The sequence below is a fragment of the Lutjanus erythropterus genome, chromosome 4 (genome assembly GCF_056507025.1).
Source record: "Lutjanus erythropterus isolate fLutEry1 chromosome 4, fLutEry1.hap2, whole genome shotgun sequence".
NCBI lineage: Eukaryota > Metazoa > Chordata > Actinopteri > Lutjaniformes > Lutjanidae > Lutjanus > Lutjanus erythropterus.
The window spans coordinates 9,937,255-9,960,298 of record NC_139320.1 but is presented as its reverse complement, the minus strand read 5'-3'; the positions used below and the strand labels follow the sequence as shown (position 1 = coordinate 9,960,298).

The following is a 23,044-nucleotide window of genomic DNA, read 5'->3' as shown; positions in this document are numbered from 1 at the left end:
ACAAACCACAAAACTAACTGTGATGGAAGTGGAGAAGAGTGATGGAAACAGAGCACAGGTGTCTGGCTCATTATGGAAAGGATCACTACAGTCAGAAAGATATGTTTTGTTTAAGCTGCTTTATTGCTTTTCACTAAACTAAAAGTTCTACAAATCTATCATTTTAATGTCATTGTCAGCTTCATTCAAACTCAGATAAAACAAAACTCAAAATAAAACTGTTCCTAACAATCACAAACTCTTCCTAACTATCACACACTCTAGTTTAGTCTAAATAAATTATTAATTCAGGGTGTGATGGAGCGTGGAGCATGTAGGACAGGTGATGCCAGACAACACTGCAACACTGTCAGCAGCCCTGCAGAAGAGAGCTCTGCGGTGCACTGGGATTTTATAACTGAACTATGAGCAGGAAACCACACACTTACTCTGACTATGTGAAAACCTGATGTTCTCATATCACAGACAAAGAAAGGCATTAAAACAAGTCTTACTGGTAAAACATACTCATGTGGGCTGAATTTAGTGTGGCGCACTGAACTGGAAAAATTAAATGTCAAATATTTGTATTGAATGGCCAAATCTGTTTCAACTGAAAAAAAAATCCCCTGTACAGACCAAGAAAATGTACACACAGATATACACACATATACATTCAGACTGTAAACATCAAGCAGGGCATGTAGTGGTAGCATGCACTACCATGACCTTACAAAATAGCAATACTCACAAAAGAGATGTTAGCGCTTCATTTCTGGCTCCTTTTGACACACAGACACGTAAAAGCAGGTGCACACAAATATAACTGCTAGTTTCACCATGTTCTGCTATCACAGGATCCCCCCTCTCTCCCTCGTTCCGCCCTCCCCTCTCTTCTCTTCTGGTGTTAGTGTTATTGATTGAACCGTTCCTCTCCTCTGCCTCCCTCAATTCTGTCTGTTTTGCTCAGCGGAAAGGGAGGAAAAGAGGAAAAGAGGGAGGGTGAGATGAATAAGTGATGAAAACAAAACAGCAGAACCCTCTTCAGATCGGTATTGTGTGTGTGTTGGCCAGAGAAGATTGAGTATGTGTGGGTTTGTGTGCACGAAAGGTAGAGTGTATCGTTTTCGCCTCTTCATTCACCTAGACCCCAATGTTAACTATTGGAGAATGAGAGAGGAGGTTTATTGACTTTACCTCATTGACCATAGCTCTTCATTACTCCACTGCGATGGAACTTGGCTACTCTGAACTCCACCTTTTTAACTTCCAGCTGTCCTGCCCTTCTCCTTTCCTCGCTCTTTCACTTCTTCCTTCTCCCTTTCCACTTAAACCCTGCTCATTATCCACTTACTCTTTCTTTTTCTTCCCCCTCTACCTCCTTTTATCTTCCTCTGTTTTCTGATATCCCTCTCATCAATCTGTTTACTATCACCATTTCTCCACAATTTGTCCTCACATTCTCTTCATCTCACACTCCATTTGCCTTCTCCTTCCAGTCCCAGCGATGATCACCAGTCACCCAAACACCACCATGGCGAAGAAGGGTCACGTGAAGGAGCTGAACTGCACAGCCAGGGGAGAATGGCCCATCATCATCCGTTGGGAGAGAGGCGACACGGTCATTGACCCTGACCGCAACCCCCGCTACTCCATTACCACCAGTCCCAATGAGAAGACGGACGAGGTGTTGTCCACACTCAAGGTGGGAAACACTTAGAACACATTAAGACAGCAGTATCTTTATAACCCTTACACGGCTGACAAACAGATTCAATTTTCTCTTTTCCACTTTTCTCTTTTGTCTGTTTGAGCTGTTTTCATGAGTCAAGAAGCAGACAGAGAAAACATAGTCTAGTGAGCTGTGTGTTGAGCCCATCATCGTATCAGCCAGTGTGTTAGAGGTAGTTTAAGGCTGGAAACAGTCATGGCCTTTTAATTTCTGGGACAGTGTGAACATACAGCTGTCAGAAAAGATGAAAGGTACTACAAGTGGTTCTGGAGAAAGATAGCTGATTGTTTCAGTCTCATTCCCAGGTTGTCATATATCAGAGCTTGGGTTGGTGACTCTGGTCAAGCCACCAAATACACAAATCAATGATCCTTGTCCAGAATCTCTTGCAGTTCCTTTAAATCCATTTGTTTCTGGACATACTGAATGCCACCTTGTCATGATTTTGCTCTTCCACACCATGTCGGCGATAGCAGCCACGGGTCTACCTCTACTGTGTGAGATGTGTCAGGTGATAATTTGCTAGAATCATCATAAGCATATGCAGAAAAAATAGGTGATTAAATATGCTGTTTTAATTGATTTCACCATTTGCACAACATTTTACACACATCAGACTCTACAAATACACTAATATAACCCATATAAGCCACAGATTTGTTTTCCACTGAGAAATTTCCCAGACTCTCTTTAAAAACTATGCAGTTGTGTTTCGTTGAATTAGGAGAAACTTTATAAATGTGAAATTCTCTCTACTACAAAATCTTAATCATCTGGGCCCTCGTGGAAATTTGGCACATCTTGTGTTCATTTTTCCCAGCAGGTTAGTTACTACTGGTTAACAATATGTTTGTTAACATAAATGATGTAGCTATGTGTTTATTTGTATATGGAGCAGGAAAGTGAGATTTGATCACAAGCACAAGTACAATGGTATGAACTGACTTAGTCTGAGTTGACCACTAGTGCATTTGGTTTGCATTTATGTATCTATTGGTTAAAGAATGTACATATGTAGAGTGTGGGCAAAACATGCTTGCAGAGGTCTTTACCTCACCAGCTAAAAAGTGATTAAAAAAAAGAGGGTGTGTTGGGCATAGTGCACTTTGTGACATTTTTCAAGCAGGTGATTGAAAAGGTTAATCTTGACACCAAAAGTGCAGCAGAAAGTCGACTGGATTGGTGACACTTCTCCTGTTAGTCCAGTCAGTCTATCTTAAAAAAAAAAACAGTAGAAATTGCAACAGTAATGTTTTAGAGTTTAGAGTCATATCTGATGACTGCATGTGAAAGAACATTATAAAACCAATGTATAGACATACATTATATCAAAATGGCATGTTCAGAAGCAGAGATTCACACCTCTTTGTGTGATGCCCCAGATTTCAACCTCTGAATTTACCCTGATCCACTAAGTATATAATGGTATATGTTTAATATGTTCTTTGAATACCCCACGGGATCACAAAAAAACAATTTTGCCTGGGTCAAACCACAGATTGACTGGACTACACTGCACCTCTACTCCCAGTGTAGTGCACAGTGAGCCTCCTAAATACTAAACAGGCATGGGAGAGGAAAAACTCTCACTGGGCCACTTCTCTATCACAAAGCTGTGCTTTATACAATTTACCTGTACTATCATATAGAAAGAGTCGTTTATCTCTCTCATATTTCTCTTTCTACCTTTCTCCCTACAGCTGAAGCCAGCAGAGCGTGAGGATTCAGTCTTCTTCTCCTGTCATGCCATCAACTCTTACGGGGAAGGACGAGGCCTTATCCAGCTCACCGTGCAAGGTAACCAGTTCTGTAGAAACACGTACTGTACCATCCTCTCTTTATGCTCTAATGCTTTGTCTTGTCTCCTCTCTTTTGTTGACTCACTCTCTTTTACGTCCTCAGAGCCCCCAGATCCTCCAGAGTTGGAGGTGCGAGAAGTGAAAGATCGCAGTATGAATCTCCGGTGGACGCAAAGATTCGATGGAAACAGTGTCATTACGTCTTATGACATTGAGTATAAGAACAAGACAGGTTAGAGAAAAGAGTATTTTCCTCATTTTGTGGAAAATTAAGAGAAAAAAATCTGACCATATAATAATATGAATAAAATGCTAAACTGTGCCTCTTGTCTTTATTTACGACACTGCAGAATAGACTGAAAGTGACTGTCAGTGTCAAGATACAGAAGGCTGCATTCCTCAAGAATTTTACTTTCTTTTAGGAACATTGAAGGCATGAAAACAAATTTAATATTAAATGAGATTATTGAGAGTGAGAAAATACCAATCCCCTAATAAATCAAAATGAAAAACATCACATCACACAGTACTATTATTATTTCTTTTGTCAGATTCCTGGGAGCTGAAGCACGCCACTCGAAACATCTCCCCCACCAACAATCAGGCCAACATTGTGGACCTCCACCCTGCCTCCGTCTACAGCATCCGCATGTACTCCTACAACGCTATAGGCAAGAGCGAGGCCAGTAAGGAACTTACCATCAGCACAGAGGAAGCACGTAAGTAATTCAGCAGCACTGTTTTTTATTACTAATCTGAATCTGAGTGGATATTTCACCTTTGCTTGTTGTATTAGCTGCTGCATCTGTGGCAACACTGACAGCTGTCCTTGAATTAGCATTTGTATCGGAAGTCTTTCTAAATGGGAAAAAAACTGAGAAAAAACACATTTAAAGCTTCTGTACAGTTTGTATGTGTCAGGGCTGTGGGACTGACTGGAATCATGAAAGCAGCTGACACAACCAAAAAGCCTCCACCTCAACCCCTCCTCTGTCTGTCTCTCTGCAGAGCCTGATGGTCCTCCTATGGATGTGATCCTGCAGCCGGTGACTTCTCAGAGTATTAGGGTTACCTGGAAGGTAAGGTGGTAATGATAATCTGCCTTCTGAGCAGCTACGTACTTCCTCAAAGATTATTTATTTGTCTAACCTTATGTTATCTCACTTCATTACATTTTGCTGCTTGCCAAGTAACCTAATATTTGTTTTCCTGATTCCTTTTTGCTTTGTTCAGTTCGTAGAGGTAGTTAGTAATCATGCACTACATAAATAGCAGAGAAAGGAAATAACAAAGTACAGATACTTCATTACTACACTTAGCATTGCACAAAAACAGCAGGTAAAGATCAGAGGACCACTTTTTACCTTTTATACTTTGAGTACATTTCAGAGCCTGTACTTTTTCACTTTTTTTTAAAGGTAGAATGAGTAGGATTTGTTCGAGCTGTTCCTAAATGCACTAGAAAGATAGTTGATTGTTGAGTCTCATTCACAGGATATCAAATACAGACATTTTGGGTTGCTAAAGCGTTTCGAGTACAACAAAATAACGAGCAAATAAGGAAATACGGGCAGAAGGGAGGGTCTCTGCAGGTATAGCCACCACCACACACTTCTAGTGACTCATAAGTAATAATTGGAAGGGTTTATGTTAAAATGAGTCTATACATTGTTTTTATTGCATATTATGTCTATAAGTATTTTTTTACACAAGTATCTGTACTTCTACTTGAGTAAAGAATTTACGTACTTTTTGCCATTTCTTGATAGAAATAGATGATTCTGATGTCACGACTGTCGTTTCTCCAGGCTCCCAGGAAGGAGCTACAGAACGGGGTGATCCGGGGTTACCAGATCGGTTACAGGGAGAACGGCCCCGGCAGTAATGGCCAGTACAGCATTGTGGAGATGAAGGCCACAGGGGACAGTGAGGTCTACACCTTGGACAATCTGAAGAAGTTTGCCCAGTATGGTGTAGTCGTCCAGGCCTTCAACAGAGCCGGCACAGGGCCCTCCAGCTCTGAGATCAACGCTACCACACTGGAAGATGGTGAGGATCACAGTAAACAACACACATGCAACACATCTCATCATATATATGAAAAGGAAGATAGGTTAAACAACATGGTGCATTATAGAGAGGAAGATCTACTGTCTGCTTTGGCTTTGATTCACAGTTACTGCACTTTTCCCACTGTCATTGTTCTTTTTGCTTTCTGGCTGTCTGATCTGTGTCAAATCATACCACGCTTTGTAACCTGAAATTACTACATACTCTCTTTTCTTTTAACACGAATGAATGTTGGCTGCTGGAATCCAAATGCTTTTTACAAATATCAAGGACACACATGGTCTCATAGACTCAACACACATTCAGCAGCACTGCAGAGAGGATTGAGTGCTGTGGAGATACTGCCGTGCATCCTGAAGGCTAACGGGTGGATGGGACAAATGTTCAGTGAGCAAATAGACGAATGAATGAACAAATGGCTGAATGAACTACAGTACAAAAGCATTTTGGCAGTAAAAACCTCTTCTGAGGCTGCACAATCCTCAGCAATATTTATAAATGTTTAAACTGCATCTGGCTGTGATTGTGTGAGGAAATGCACATAATGAGAGACAATCATGGGATATATGTGCAAAAAATAGCATACATGTTCAACAGGTCCCAGCTTTGCAATCTAAAAAAAATCTTATGAAAAAATACAACACCTTCACCTAATGAACCAAAACTTAATCTCTTATTCTTTCTAATTATATTCAAATCTATCAAAAATATGCAAGTTTCAAGATATGTTGTTAACTACAAAACACAAATTTGGCCAAAAACATCCACTAACTCCATGGTGGAAGTCACTTCCAGAAATCATAATCTGAAAATTATGACTTATAACTTATTGCCTCATAGGTTTACACATACAACAAATTGACCTAGGTGCATAACAACAAATGTAAAAAAATACCATACAAACATTGACCATAAGATATGAAAAAATATTAAGAAGAATTATACAATTACAAATATATGTACAATTTATTGTTTGCATAGAAGGACTATACAGTTTTGTACGGAAATGTGCAAAGTTCACAATATACCAATTTAAGAATATTGAAATCTAATCATGAAAGATAGTGAGTTTATTGAAGACTGTCAAAGGTAGTCTTGTGAGACATAGTAAAGGGCTGGTGTAAAGCGGTGGGACAATGGACCACTGGACTTCATTTAGTTTGTTTGTGGATGTGACTTCCAAAGGCTATAATTTTCTAGGTACTGCAACTTTTCCTTTTATTCATTTCTCATAAAAAAAAAACAAAAACATTTTGTAAGCAAGCTGCATTAATTGACTTTTGGCCACCAAGGAGCCAAATAAATCAAAAACAAGCTGACAGATGCTAACATAAAAACACTGATAAATACATCTTAAAAAGGAAAACAACCCAATTTTATTTTTTCTCTGAACAAAGCCTGTTGTACGTCTTGTACTCTTATGTTCTTCCTTTTCCCCTTCCTTTTTTCTTTATTATTCTTTTGTTGAGCTGTAGTGTAAAGGCAGAATATGCAGGATTTGTTAGTTGCTGTTAGCAACTAGGAAGATAGTTGATTACAGAGTCTCATTCCCAGGTTGTTAAATACAAATATTTTGGGTTAGTTAAGTGTCCTGAACACAGTAAAATAATGAGAAAATAAGACAATATTTTTTATTTGGGTCCAAACTATTTTGGGGAAATCCTGCAAAGAATGCCTTAAAAAACAATAAATCTATAAACTGTACGTGCAAATAGGCAATATTCTAAATATTTTAAATACATGCCACCTCTATCATACATCATGCATTTGAGTTTTTCTCCCCATACAAACAATTACAAAACACACAGACACACACACACACACACACACACACACACACACACACACACACACGTCACATACATACTTGTCCACCCAGCGAACAGTTGGCTGAGCCCCATTGGTCCAGAGCAGACAGAGCCCTCCAGTTCTTCCCTGTGGCTGTCACCGTGGCGACAGTGATATTGATGGCCATTATGATAATAGTGATAACAACAAGCATACTAAAAATAATTATAATTAGCTTGTCTCTCTGTCTGTCTCTCTTTCGTTCCCTCTGCTAGCTTCCTGCTGTAATTATCCACAGCTGAGCGCATTGTCTCTCTGCTCCCTCTTTTCATCTTTTTCTGCCCTTCCCTTGCTCCCCTTGGTTTTAACTCTCTTCCTCCCTTCCTCCCTTCTTCCTCTGCCCCTCACACCCTCCATCTCCTCCTCCCTGTAGCCCCATTCCAAAACTGGCTTTCATTATGCTCCTGTGTTCCCCATCTTTTGTTCCTCCAAACTTGTGTACTTATTTATGGAAGGTTCTTTTATTCATCACCAAGCTTAGCTCTGATTTAATGCACTTTATTTTCTTTTCCTCTCATTTGCCTTCCTTTATCTATTTAACCCCACGTAAACTAATACTAACAGTTTGGAGGCCCTTGAACCAGCACATCTTTTTCTTCACATCCTCTTTCAGTATTTATTTCTAGTTTTTGGGGTTTTTTTGCCAATATCTGATACGCTGATATTTTTGGCTGATTGCTGGTGTCGATGCGTGTATGGACATATTTTTATTATCAAGTCTCCTCTGGAATTGACATATTATTCTGCCTACCCTTATCATGATGGCCAGCAGCTGGAAGAGACATAAATACATACACTGCTTTTCAAAATAAAATACAGTGCTTTTCAGAATAAAATAGTGCTTTTTAAAATGGATACACTTAGAGAACAAAATAAGAAAACTACTGCTGACAGTTTTTTTTTGTTACACTGTTTTTTTTTGTTGTTTGTTTTCTTTCTCTGTTTTCCCCAAATTTGTCATAATGATTGGGATACCAGTTTTTGTGATGGACAATTAAATTTATAGTGTTGAAGGAATGGGATTGGTTCCACACTAAGCAACCATTGGTAAAACCAACTTTGATATCCTTTTCAGAAACTTCAGAAACCCTCCACACTGTCAGCCTTTCGAGCCAATGCGATATTTCATTATAGAGCCATTATCGGCCGATACAGATGATGTGCATTAATGTGGTGCATCCCTACTTATTTCTCTTCTCGCAAAGGTGTGACTATAAAGGGAGAAACTGGTCTCTGTTTTGGTGCCTCCTAATTATTTAGATTCAGAGCCTAAAGGTTTATTCATGCAAAATCCTGTTTCAGTTTTCTAATCCTCCTTTCTCCTCTCCCTCCCTTCCTCCATCCTCCTCCTCCTCCCCACCTCCTCTCTCTTCACCAGCTGCAGAGAAATTCCCTGGTGGACTTGGCCCGATCTCTCTCTTTCATTGCTCTCTGTCTTTCAGTCGCCTCTCTTCCTCTCTTCCTGCCCCTCCTTCTTTCTCACAAGTTGACTTCTGTTCATCGTCAACAGTGCGCGTTATTGAAAGCCTGAAAGACTAATGGTCAGCGGTAGCCAATAGAAGAGACACCTGGACTGGCGGGGACAGAGGGAGGCTTGTACAGAGAAAGAAAGAGAGACGGTGGTTGTAGAGATGGTCCTATACATCAGGCTGGATGCATGTCATGAGCTTTTTATCTATCGCTAGCCTGTTCACTCACTTCAGGTTTGATATGGAAATGCCTCTTAGGGTTTCAGAGAGGGTTTATTTATTTATTTATTTATTTATTTATCAGCTAGCCAATGCAGTCCTGATTTTGAGACAGTGGCGGCCTTTGCTTTAATATAGAAATAACTTCCATTTTTCACATTTGTTAATTATTGACAAATGCAGCTAAGCCCTGTTTAAACCCACAGAAGTTTATTTTAAATTGTAGGAGGGATGCACCTGTATCTGGATACATAATGCAATAAAGCACAAGTAATGTGATGAAAATTTTTGATGAATATTTTTTCGACCTGAAGTTGCTCATTATTATTTGGAAAAAGTCAGCTTCACATTATTCAGGTTATTCTCTTCAATTGAAGGGATACTCTTCTTAAATATCTTTACTGTAGGGGTTCTATTTCCAGTACAAAGCAGAATATTTCCGGTGTCTGATCTTTCAGTGTCCCACAGTTAAAGGGGAAGTGGAGGTGCGCTTCAGACAGTTCATAAAACTTTGTTTAGCTAAAAATATTAAAGTAGATGAAAAGTACAGTATGAGGATGTGGATATATTTCATAATTGATTATATGCCAAAATGAAATTATTTCTGTTCTTCTATCCCAATACAGAGACAGATAATTGCATTGGTTGAACAGATACAAATAATGGCATCTCTGTGCACCTCTGAATTGTAGTGGAGTGCCACAAATACTCATAGACACAAAAATATGTCAACATTTTGGGGAAATGTGTATGAAATGATGTAAAATACATCCATTAGTTGGATGGGTGAAGCCATGAATCATATATATATCATATATTGGATTTGCATATTTCACTCGGTTAGCTTCGGTCAGGGTTCCTACAAAGTCTTGACATTTTGGCAAATCCTTAATTTTAACCTTAATGTTTTCAGTGCTTGATTTCCAACATAGTCTAGTGTGTCATCCACACAATCCCTCATGTAAAGCAAAAATCTTAATATATAAAATATTTGATCCTGTCATATTTGTTATTCATAGCAAGATACCTTCACTATTGATTCCTTACTCTGGAAATTAGCAAGCAATAAATTGTCTTGATCAAAGCATTCAATAAAAGTTCATATGAGTGGCTAGTAAAATAAATAAAGTGTATTGCAGTGAGTTTAAAGGAATTTGCAATTGCATTTATAATAACAATTTAGATGTGGTGATAAAGCCTTCAAGGGACTGCAGATTTTTGGCTTTAGGTACCTTGAAAGTGTTTCATAAGTGCTTGAATTTTAATCTTAAAAAGATGTACGAACCCTGTTCAAAGAAGAGCTAGAAGCAGTTCACACAGAATATGTGATTGCCAAATAGTGAAGATGATTTTTTTTTCCAAACTTAAAGGTCAATATAAACCCTTAAACTTTGCTGACCTGTTTTCCAGAGTTTTCAAAGATACCAAATATGAACTTGAGAACCTCTACATGTACAGAATTGATGCACAAGACATCTATAATATTGATTTTTAAAATATTTTATTCAGTGTAAATACCACACAGCTTTAATGAAGAGGTGGGAGAACTTGATACAGAACATATTTGATATTGTCACAATGTGGAATAAGATCAATTTCAAATCTTAAATCTTAAGGGGTTAAAGGAAACTGGAAATTTAGGGATTAAAAAAATCCTTAATCTTCTCCAGTTTACCTGTGTATTTTGCTCATCAAACGAGTTGTGGCTGCGTTTTTCATTCTTCAATGAACAGACATTTTCTACTGAATTGCTAAATTCAATTAAACCATGAAATGCATCAGGTTAAATAAGTGAAGACACATGGTTTTGATAACTTTTCTTACCTTTTCTCGTCCCTCCCTCTGTTTGTCTTCAGTACCCAGCCAGCCCCCTCAGAATGTGCGAGCCATTTCTGTAACATCAGACGAGGCGGTCATCACATGGGCTGAACCTCCCAGGATGACACTGCACGGCGTATTGAAGGGATATCGTGTAGTGTTCTGGGCTGTCTTCCCGGATGGAGGTGAGTTAAGGGTGTCTGCCATCTTACTTAAATGACTATCAACATCTCCATCCGTGGCCTGAACATCTCTATGTGCCATTTTTGCTTCTCAGAATGGGGTGAAATGCAAAACATCACAACCACCAAGGAGCAGGTGGAGCTCAGAGGCCTGGAGAAGTTCACCAACTACAGCATCCAGGTGCTGGCCTACACCCAGGCTGGAGACGGGGTCCGTAGCAACGTCCTGTACATCCAAACTCGTGAAGACTGTGAGTTGACATTTTTCCTGATTACTTTTTATCCTGATATAGAAAGATTTCTTTGCAAACATAATGATCTGGGGCCATATAACAAAAACATCCTAACTTGCAGATCTTAAGCATTTGGTAACCATGGCAATTAGGCTTAGGACCTGATGTAGGAAAAAATCATCACAGATTAACAGTTTCTAATTCAATTTTCCTAACCTAATGTAAGATACAAAAGTGTATCACACAAACATTCTAACTTTTCATTTTTCCACCTTTAGTATTAGCTAAAACTAATAGTAGTGTTGTAAATTCCCCCCAAAATACATTTGTTCTAAGACAATATTCCTGTCCTAATTTAGGATAGGAAATGTGCATTATACTGACATCCCAACTTCCCAAAATCTTAAATAAATTCTCTTAACTTTAGGATAACCATTAAGCTATCCTACCTTTTTTCTCCCAAGTTAGGGTTGTTAGATTTCTCTTACTATCCCCTCTAACTTGTCTGTCTTGAAGTTAAGTACCTGTCAGCTGTCATATCTTTCAATTTCCACCTGTAGTAGGCTAGTAGCTAACTTACTAACTAGCCAGTGATAGCTAACAGAAGTGTTTGCCCACAGTAGTAAATTTTACAGACCAACACCTCTAACTCATCTATCTTGAGATTAAGTGTCCGTTGCTCCATTTTGTGCATGTTTCAGTATGTTTAAATGATAAAAAAACAGCTGTTAAAAAGGTGTCAATCTCTGCAAGATGAGAAAAGTAGTATCGGTTGCCAGGTAACAAACATAAAAAAGTTTGTAAATGGTGTTGGATTGAGTATTTAGGATTTCTTAATCTGAGATAAGATAGGCTGAAGTAAAATAAGATAGGATGCCTAAAGTTATTTCGGATTAGCTTCTATAATCCTGTCTTCATATCTTAAGACTGTACAGTTTCTGTAATACAGCACTTTGACTATACAATATACAATAATATGTCATTTGCTTTGACCACACCTTCAGGCAGGTCTAAGGGTTTTTGTGGCTGGTTTAGGCTGCAGTGTGGGAGGCACAGTGCCAGGGAGGGGGGTAGAGGGGGTCTTTGTAAGGCTGAGGTTGCTGATTAAAACCTCTTTGTGCTCTGATGTGCCATTACCAGTGCTAATGAGAATTAAGAAGCCAAAAAGAGTATGTGTGTGGTTAAGGAGCCTAAGGGTGTGGGGTCTGTGCGTGTGAATATACGGAAGTGTTGGCGGGGGTTAAGTGTGTGTGTACATGTGTACAATGTCTTAGCTTTGGTGTGTATGTATGGGTGTATGTGTGTGTACATGCGCTATTGTTTGTGTGCAAGTCTAGCTCAGCACCCAGCACAAGGAGAGGGATTAATTCTTTGTGGCTTAAAGAGAATTAATTTTGTGCTTACACTGGCGGGCTGTGGATTACATCCGTATCCGCCTCTCCTCTCCCTCCCTGGGGCCAGGCAGAGGAGGAGGCAGGCGTCTGGAGATGGAGAAAATGAAGGAGAGAGAAAGAGAGGAGGGGGAGCAGAGATTCTAAGAAGTGTCATTTCAGAAAAGGCCTTTATTCTCTCTTCCTCACTATATCTCCATTTTATGAGCTGGCCTCACTGCGATAGCTCTTCAAATATGTGTGTTGTGTTAGTCTTTGAGTGTGTGCGCATACATGTGTGTGTTTGTGTGTGAGACAGTGTGTGTGTTTATCAGGGGCAAGCTGAGTGTCTCTTTTTCCCTGATGCGGGTTGACACTGTGTCCAGGGGCAACCTCTTCACATACGTTCAGTGTTCTGTGTCTCTCTGGGTCTCTGCCTCCCTTTGCCCTCAGTTCTGTCTGCAGCATATGGAAACGTGTTTGCAGTGGAATTGTGCAAACAGACAGTTCTCAGCCTGCCTTTTTCTGCCTCTGTCTCTGAGACACAAAGACAGTAGACAGTAAGCAAAGACGTGAAGTATTTTGTTAATTTTATAGACTATGGGGCCATACACACCAGGAACCATAACTGTAACTATAAAAATATTTTAAAAATCAATCTAATTCAAGTGGATGATGTAGTCCAGGCTGCAACTTTTTAGTTGTGATGTGGCATCCACCATCACAAAGAACGCAGATCGATTTTTAAAACTTTTTTTTTTCCAGATATAATTATTGATCTTGATATGGATGACCCATTAACCAGGATTCAACAATATTTTACTTCAGTAGAGCCATTTTTGGCCAAAAAGGGAAAAAAAAATATCTGTCTGGAGCTACAACTATAAAGTCTATATTTTCTTTTCTTTTCTGTTTGGCATCCATAACTAGCCTAGGCAGACTCAAGACTTTACAGGACTAACCCTGAGCTGTAGATGTAGGCTATGACACACATCTTAGTTTACAAATTAAAACTTTTTAAAAAATAATTATACATCTTTACAACTGGACAATGTACAAAACACTTAAGATCTAAAACAGTGATAAATGATAATTTAATTGTTATGAAAAGAACATTTTTTCATCTCAATATATTTTTTTGTCTAAGCCACAGGTAAACAACAAGAAAGGGGCAAAAGAGCCACCGCCAGCTCCAGAGTGGCAATTGTGAAAATAATTGGCAGATTAATCAATGATGAAAATAATCATTAGTTGCAGTCCTATCGCACCAAAAAACAAAAACTAGGTTCACACATTTATCTTTTTGTTGATGTTTAAAGAAGTGGTCATCTTACCCCTGAACAAATACTTCAAAACAAATCAGTAATTACTAATCAATTATTAGCTGGCGTACACCATGCTAACACTTAAGCAAACACTACAAATTAGAGTTTCTGTTTTTTCAATATATTAAGGCAAGTTTTCCATGACTACAAGTTAGCATAAAGATGAAATTGTCTTTTTAACATGAGTTAGTAACATTCTCTCAGAATTATGTTTTTGTCACTTGTCACTTGTCAAGTAAGCAGTAGTTCACAATAAGTTGTCCGTATGGCAGCAAAGGTTGAGAGTGTCCACGTCCCAGTTGGGTAAGGGTGCTGAACAAAAGCAACAAACAAAAGAAAAGAGAGGTGCATTAGGGCTGCAACTGGAAAATATGTTCATTATTAATTAATCTGCCAATCTGTTAATTGTTTGGTCTATAAAATGTCAGAAACTTGCGAAAAATGTCCTTTACAATTTCCTAAAGTCGACCTAATCGCACTGCTTGTTTTGTAAAACCAGCAACCCAAATCCTAGAGACAGTCAACCCCAATATTGATGATTAAATGAAGTTGAGGATGAGATGTTCTCTCACTCTGGTCTACATCCACACTGAATCTTGTGAGCTAAATTGTCTTATAAGGACTCGGGTGATCAAAATGGGTCTTATGGCAACTTGCAGTATTCCAAATAAAACATGAGGCAAAGTTGAAAAATTACACTACAGTAAATAAGAATTCTGGAGGGCAGGAGGGACCTCTTATTTTCTGCTGTGTAATTTTCCCAGGGACATTATCACAGTTATAAAATGAGCATGGAAACAAGAGCAAGGCTGTTTCAATTAAAGGTGCAGTAAGAAGTATGGAGAAAGACAGCTGATTGTTGAGTCTCATTCCCAGGTTATCAAATACTGTCACCCATAACCCAAAGACAAATTATCTGATGACCTGGGAACGGGACCCAACAATAAACTATCTTGCTGACCTGTGACTGGCCAAAGTCTCCCGTCACAAGATAGATTTTCATAAACCCGAAAAACAGACTGAAGAGGAGGAGCACAAGTCTAGTTTTCTGGAGGCTGAAGATTTTAATGGTACTTGTTAGCTATCTACACTATACCACGATAATGCACTATACGACTCAAATAATGTGTATGGAGTACCAGTAACATGGTAAAGTGTCTAATAGGCGCACATGGATGTATTTGATGCCAGTGTTTTATTCATTTAACCGGCTACAACCACAAATTGGTAAATCTCCCCAATCTGTTCACCCGTAAAGCTATTAATTCTGTTTACTGTACATACAGCAAAATAAAACTGGCTCACGTTTTTACTCTGCCCTCCATTTCCCTCTTTTCTCCCCTTTATTATGCAGACCCCGGACCCCCAGCTGGCATCAAAGCTGTGCCCTCCTCCGCCAGCAGTGTCGTGGTCTCCTGGTTACCCCCTCACAAGCCAAATGGAATCATCCGCAAATACACCATCTACTGCTCCAGCCCCGGGTCAGGCCAACCGGTGAGTTACAGGAGGGGTGCGGAGAGAGTTTCACATTTGAGAAGTGAATGAAAGATGAAAACGAGGGAGGAAGAGTAGCATCCAAACATGGCTGCTGATGAAGAAGATATGATTGTCTTTTTATGCAGAATATAGCTTCTGTAAAACATTTCATATGATGTTAAGATAAAAGATTTAATTATGATGTTGTTCTGCATTTGTGTGTTAGTGGATGTGTGTGTGTGTATCTATAATGTGTGTGTGTGTGTGGTCTAGTGCTGCAGTCTCAGCAAGATGTGTGTGTGAAATGAGCTCTCCTCATACCGCAGTGTGTGTGCGTGCAAGCTCACCCTCCAGCCTCATTTGCATATCTGCGTCTCATCACGTTGCCAGGACAACCTCATCTGTTCATCAACGAGGGCAGAAAACAAGCCGACAGCAAACACACACTCTCACTTACGTACAGACACGCACACACGCACACACACACACTCATAAATGCATCACACCATGTGTATAGAGGTACATATATAAATGCACCTTATGTTTTTATGACTGAATCTATCTATCTATCTATCTATCTATCTATCTATCTATCTATCTATCTATCTATCTATCTATCTATCTATCTATCTATCTATCGATCTATCTATCTATCTATCTATCTATCTATCTCTTTCAGTCTTTCTCTTCCTCTCTCTGAAGCCCCCATGCAGAGTTCGGGATGATTACTATGTAAATGAGTGCGACTGGAGAGAAGGAAGGAGGGATGGGGGGGTCAGACACACCGCGCGGGGAGTACTTTTGTTCCTCTTTTCATTATCTCGCTCTATCGTTCCCCGGATCACCGCTATCTCCACGCCGGAGGAATATTTTAATATCCGTTACAGCAACACACACTCTGTCACTCCTCCCTCTCTTCCTACCAACAACTACCCACCCATTCATCCATCCATCCATCTGTCCATCCATCCATGCATGCATCCATATATCTGCCTGCATTGAGACAAATGCACAGAGAGGAGCAGAAGAAGACAGGGGGGGAAAATGCAGAGAGGATGTAAAACAGAGGGGGGTACTGGAAGGGAAAAGCGAGGAGTGGGCCCACACATGACAGGAAAATGTTGAGAGGGATGGGGAAAAATGAAGAGAGGGATGAAGAGTGATGGCAGGAGGAGAACGGAAAGGATGGCGCAGTGGGGTAAAGGATAGGCAGAGAGGAAAATACAGAAAAAGGGACGGAGACAAGAGGAATGGATGATGAACAGGGAACACAGGGAAGCAATAAAAAGCCCAGTGGATTCCTCCATGACGGCCTGCTCGTAAATGTGAAAAACAACATGAATACTGGAATCTGTTTGCCCAGAATAAACCCCCGTTCTGCAGACAACAACCCACAACCCAGCAGGCTAGGACGGAGCTCAGCAACACTGCAGTCAGTGTGAAGACACTGGTTTTTACAGGTCTGCTGCGTTTACCAGCTATTCAAATCATTTGACACTCATATCGCCACCTGTATTTCATGTGTGCACGGGTGCCTGTCAGTCACAAATACAAGTCAGTGTCAAAATGTAGTAAAACATGTGATTTAGAGGGCGACAGTGAATGTTAGGTGCCACCTTGCAGTGTGTGTGTGTATTAAATTTGTGATTTTTACCACATTCATCTATTCTTAGTTGAGACCAGCAGCACAGTAACAGACAGATCTGTGTGTGTGTGTGTGTGTGTGTGTGTGTGTGTGTGTGTGTGTGTGTGTGTGTGTGTGTGTGTGTGTGTGTACCTGTGTGTTGGGATACCTGAGGAGTAGATGAAGAGTAGGAGTTGAAGGAATAAGGGTATAATTGGTGGGTAGGTGAATAGTGACTGGCAGGCAGTAAAAAAAAGAAAGGTTATCTAGTGTGTGTGTTAGTGTGTGTGTTGAGGGGACAGTGATGCGTATATGTCTAGACAGCAGACACATGGCTGGGTTAAGCACACTGCAATTACACATCCACCTCCAGGTCATGTATGCCACTGTATGTGTGTGTATATATTTGTGTCTGCCTGTGTGTATCTTGCAGTCCTCTTTCTCTGCCTGTTTATTAGACTCCTTTCCTTTCACTTTCTGCTTCTTTCCTTCCTCTTCTTTCCCTGTTTTCTTTACTGTTCTCCTTCTTTCCTCAATTTTTCTGTCCCTTCCTTTCATTTCTTCTCTTTTCCTTTTTTCTTTCCTTGCATTTCTTATTTCCACTCTTTGCCACTCCTTTCTTTCTACTGTCTCCTTTCTTTTTGTCACTCCTTTCCTTTCTTTCATTTCCCTTTGTTTCCTTTCCTTTCCTTTATTCTTTTTACCTTTTTCCTTTCTTTTCTACGTCTCTCCTCTCCTCTCCTCTCCTCTTCTCTCCTCTCTGTCACTGCTGATGCCTGCAGTAGATAGGCCTCATTAGTGTATGACTGTTCATGATATCTCTGACTGACTCATTTGTCTGTCCCCCATTGTCTTCCTCTGTCTCATATCTCTGTTTGCCCTCCCTGAGGAGAACAGAGGAGGAGGAGAGGGAATGGGCTTCACTCCCCCCAGTTCAACCCTCTTGTCTCTCCCCCCCAAGCTCCATCCTTACACAAAGATTTTTTGGCATTTCATAAAATAATGTGTCCCAGAACCTCTGTATATACCTTCATCCTCCTCCTCCTCCTCCTCTCTTCTCCTGTAGTGCTGAATACAAGGCTGGGTTCACATTAGAATGATGTTCACTCAGTCCTTCACATTATGTCTGCCTCCAAGTGACAAAATGATCTCAAGATTTTATTTTGTACTCCCCAGCATGTATGATACAATGCTGATTTTGTGATATGGCAGAGAAAGTTTTGCTGTCAGAACACAAAAGAGTAAATCTTTAATTTGTCTGAAATGCAGAAAATATGTGGAAGATGTCTTTATGGACTGTGTTTTTGGGGGCCTTTACAGTAAAAGGACATTCCTTTTCTTATTGTGCAACTGAAGTCTATCTGTTTCCAGAACAAGTCAGTTTGTTTTGAGAATATTTTGATGATCCAGTACATCTGCTTGTTTTTACAAAACTTTACAAGCTTCAAAAAGAAGTGAAAGTATTTAGCCTATAGAAGATTTCGTTATTGATTTTAAATATATATGTGTGTGTGTATATATATATATATATATATATATATATATATATATATATATATATATATATATATATATATTCTCTGATAAAATAAGGCTATATATAATATTACATGACATGTTAAGATGTTAGCTCTGTTAGCTGTAAGCTCTTTAGTATAAAACTAAGAGATTAATACTTTCCCCTTTGGTTTACCCCCAGCTGCCCAGTGAGTATGAAGCCAACCCAGAGCTGTTGTTTTACCGAATCACTCACCTCAACCACAGACAACAGTACCTGATCTGGGCGGCAGCCGTTACCACTGCAGGCCGGGGTAACTTCAGCGACAAGGTCACTGTGGAGCCAGCGGCCAAGGGTGAGTCCCTGAAAGGATGATAGAGTGGATGACAAGACAACATTTCATTTGCAGGTCAAAGGACGTCTTAAGAGAATTTGATTGAAAACTGACAGTTCTTTGTGCGTCTAGCATACATGTACATGTTGTTCCAGCAGTATTTACAAATGTGTTAATTTAATTATTTGGGAGTAATACTGCATATGTGAAAAAGTTGTATGAAGCCTTTTATATGTTCAGAAGTAGTTGTGTGAAAGTTGAGGCTACATTACCCACTAATAGCAGGGCAAGCAGCAACTGTGGCCCCAGATTGACCTGACAAACAACAATAAAGTGCTTAAAACTGTCCTTAACTGTTCTTCAAACTGTCCGTAACGAGTCGACAGTGTTATAGAAGTACGATGCTAAATCATGGCTGAATTTCAGCATGTATTTACACACAGCTTCACGCTGAAATATTGTCATTGAAATACAGTTCAGATAAATTTATATAGACGTTATATGTAGTTGTAAGTTGTTATATGTAAGGAAGTTTATTTTCTAATCAACCTCGACACCTGAAAACTGTTCTCTGCATAGTTTTTCAAACTCTCTTCTTGTTTATGTGTGACTGCGTGTTTTGACAAAGCAGCGGATGATATTGATTTCAGAGTTCAGAGGGCATCAGATAAACTGGCCCAAATCAGGGAAAGGATAAGAGTGGGAGCAAAAGGGAAGACATTAGGTGGAGGGAAAAACAGAGGAGAGAAAATGACACGACAGGAGCAGAGCTAACTAATACTCAAGACAATAGAGAGGTCGACTGTTTAAGAAAATGAAGAGGGCAGTTAAATCAATAGGCTTTGGATTAAAAGACAGGAAGAATAAGGGAGTGAGAATGAATAGAGTGCACTCACCACCATGTTATCCTTTTCTTTATCTGTTCGTCCCTTTGACTGCTGGATGCAAAGGTTTGCAAGTGTGTGTGTGTGTGTGTGTGTGTGTGTGTGTGTGTGTGTGTGTGTGTGTGTGTGCTCGTATGGGTGGGTGCGTCAGCTGATCGGCAGCTGTAAAAGGCAGTGTCCTCCAGGCTTGCCCACTCAATACTTCATTCAACCTTAACATAAGTGCACTAGAGCACCAGCATTAAGACGCCAAGCCTGAGAAAGAAAGAGAGTCAGAGTGGGTGGGGGAGTGACGGAGAATAAGAGGGTTATGTGCCTGAATAGATGGATATTTTTTCATATCCTCTCTCTGCTCAGTCTTTGTCCAGTATTATATTATTATTCATATGCTATTCTCTGCCGGACAATGTCACATTTAACACAGATTTCTCCTCCACTAAGTGTGAATCAGTAAATACATTGCACTTTCTCTACTAGTAAATCCTGTTTATTGAAAGAATCCCAAATGGAAAGCAAATCAATGTATACGCTGCATATCAACCATCACATTTCACATTTCTGTATTGATTCAACACATTCTGAAGCCTCTACAGCTTTTTATTGGGTTTGGAAATTGTTTATTTGACAGTGGCAAGATTAACGGATTGGTAGATATTAATTAGGCTATTTCCTTTCCTGTGCCAATAGGTCTGATGATCTTTTTTCAGCGTCTCTCTCTCCATACTCCTTTTATTTTGTTCTTCATCCTCCACCAGCTCCAGCTAAGATACTATCATTTGGAGGCACAGTGACCACACCTTGGATGAAGGAGGTGCGACTGCCCTGCAGCTCAGTAGGAGAACCTACACCGACTATCAAATGGACCAAAGACAGGTGAGAATCCTGCCCAGAAATGTTATGTAAAGATGAGTTCAGAGTGCTCCTGCTCTAAGAGTGAATTAGTATTACAGTATCTCAAAAGGATCTCTTAAATCTCTTAAAAGGACGGTTCACCCAAAACTGAATATTCAGTCATTCTGCACTCACCCTCATGCCGATTGAATGTCGAGTTTAGTTGTTTTATTCACTAAATGCTGCAAGAGTTTTGCAGGAAAACAGCATTGCAGACTCTCCCAAACAATTTAAGTGAATGGTGATGGAAAAACAACCCCCCCCCCCCCGCAAAAACACAACATAAAATATCTCTATACTGCTCATGTATAGGGTGACATCGCACACACCCAGTTCAGACAGTGGCTCAAAGCTAACGATCTACAGTGAAGATTTAAGATAAAAATATGGTGTAAATTACATCTTTCAAGTCAACATGGCATGTTGGGGTTTTAGGAGACTTGGATTATGCCTGATGAGCAGTATGGAGGAATTTCAAGTCTTGTTTCTGTTCTTTTTTTGGTTGTCCTTTCCATTTGAAAACTGGTCACTATTTGCTTAAATTGTTTGGGAGATTCTGTAACGCTGTTTTCCTGTGAAACTCCAGCAGTGTTTTGTGTATTAAAAAACAGAACCTGAGCTTCAGCTGGCATGAGGGTAAGTAGAGAATGACTGAATTTTCATTTTTCAGTGAACTATCCCTGTAAGCCCAACTCTTTTTGGTCTGTGATCCAATAAAAGTTGAACAAGCTTGGTACCCAGCAAAACCTCAGTCAAATGTCTCCCTTCCTGTTTCCTTTACTTATATATGCCATGTGCCAGGCTTGTGTTAGAAAGAAAATTTTGAGGATGGTTTAAGATGTTGACAAATATAGACTATAGTCATAACTTCCGATAGCTAACACTAGCTTACTAGCTAGTTAAAGATTGATGTAGATTAGCTGGATAGTGAGGTGGCATTTGCTAATAGTCAGATGTAATTATCTAACCAAAGACTGATGTAGCTTGGATTAGTTAGAGTTAGAGCTGGTTTTGGAGCACAGAGCAAAATTGGGCAGGACTTAGGAAGGGTCAGTTGTTTTAAGACAGTGATCTCAAACTGTTTGGTGTGTGTGTATTAAGGGAGAACAGGATTGGAGATGTGCCTCTGTTTTTTCCTTTTCTAGACTTTCCAAATGTTATTGGATTGAAATTCTGAGAGTGGAACGAGTTGGTTTGAGCGGGTTATGGTGCTCAGAAATATTTATCTACCTTTTTACAGCGATGTCTTTCACAATGTAATCTTATGGGAAAAGGTCTTTGCTTCAGAGCGCAGCACATGTCCTGGGGGCTTGGCAAAGAGCAACTGCAGATGGAGCATTGGTGACCAGAGGAAAAATATGGAGTACAATTTAATGGTCATGATTTATGTATAAACAAATAAGAATTTGCTGATGCTACTGATGCTGACCTTTATTTTACTAAATTTTAACTTAGGTTCTTTTTATTAGTTACTTCCCTTATCATTGTAATGAGTGATCAAAAAATATGGGCTATGGCACATGACCTTTTTTCAGCTTCTGAAGTGGGGCTGTGAGAACCACTGGTTTAAGAGAAAGTCACTTATGCAGATGCTTATGTGTTAATATGATGGAATAATGTCAAAAAGTAGCACATCTTCAGAACCTCCTGTAAAGTAACACTAGAAACCAAATAAATAATCTCTTATCTAAAACCTAGCAAGAATCTTATGATGTCCTCTTTTTCTCTCTCTGTTTAGTGAGGACACGGCTATCCCTGTGTCACTTGATGGACAGCGTCTCATTCTGGCCAATGGGACGTTGGTGCTGCGGTCTGTCAAAGCTGAAGACTCTGGTTACTACACCTGCACGGCCACAAACACACTGGGCTTCGACACTATCATCGTCAACCTTTTAGTGCAAGGTAGGAAAATAACATCAGTAATGGCAGTGGTTCAAATACCTTTTAGGCTGTTTCATTCAGTCCACTCGACTATGACTCACCTCACTTAGAGACAGGCTGTTCTTGCTGAAAATGAGAAGAACAGTGCTTTTTTTGTACCTCCTCAAGAAGAATCTATAATATTTTCGTAGATACAAGTGTTATTGAGCGGTTAACTGTTTGTATCTCTTCCTCAGTCCCTCCAGACCAGCCTCGTCTGACCGTCTCCACCACCTCCACCTCCTCAATCACTCTGGCCTGGATACCAGGAGACAACGGAGGCAGCTCTATCAGAGGTTCGTGGCCCTGCACAACAACTCTGCCTTCCTGTGTACTCACATCTCTTTATTCTTGTCTGTAGCTGTCTGTGTCT

General features: G+C 39.8%; 1 protein-coding gene across 1 annotated transcript in view; it reads left to right on the top strand.

Moving 5' to 3' along the window:
• dscaml1 (Down syndrome cell adhesion molecule like 1) overlaps positions 1–23,044 on the top strand; it is a 140,603-nt gene that overhangs the window by 107,927 nt on the left and 9,632 nt on the right. The window contains exons 13-25 of the mRNA XM_084716922.1: positions 1,479–1,684; positions 3,412–3,508; positions 3,614–3,742; positions 4,062–4,229; positions 4,519–4,589; positions 5,319–5,559; positions 10,973–11,119; positions 11,212–11,367; positions 15,399–15,538; positions 18,844–18,997; positions 20,616–20,733; positions 22,490–22,653; positions 22,869–22,967. Coding sequence (XP_084573048.1) covers positions 1,479–1,684; positions 3,412–3,508; positions 3,614–3,742; positions 4,062–4,229; positions 4,519–4,589; positions 5,319–5,559; positions 10,973–11,119; positions 11,212–11,367; positions 15,399–15,538; positions 18,844–18,997; positions 20,616–20,733; positions 22,490–22,653; positions 22,869–22,967 — 1,890 coding nt within the window. The remainder of the gene's footprint in view (positions 1–1,478; positions 1,685–3,411; positions 3,509–3,613; positions 3,743–4,061; positions 4,230–4,518; positions 4,590–5,318; positions 5,560–10,972; positions 11,120–11,211; positions 11,368–15,398; positions 15,539–18,843; positions 18,998–20,615; positions 20,734–22,489; positions 22,654–22,868; positions 22,968–23,044) is intronic.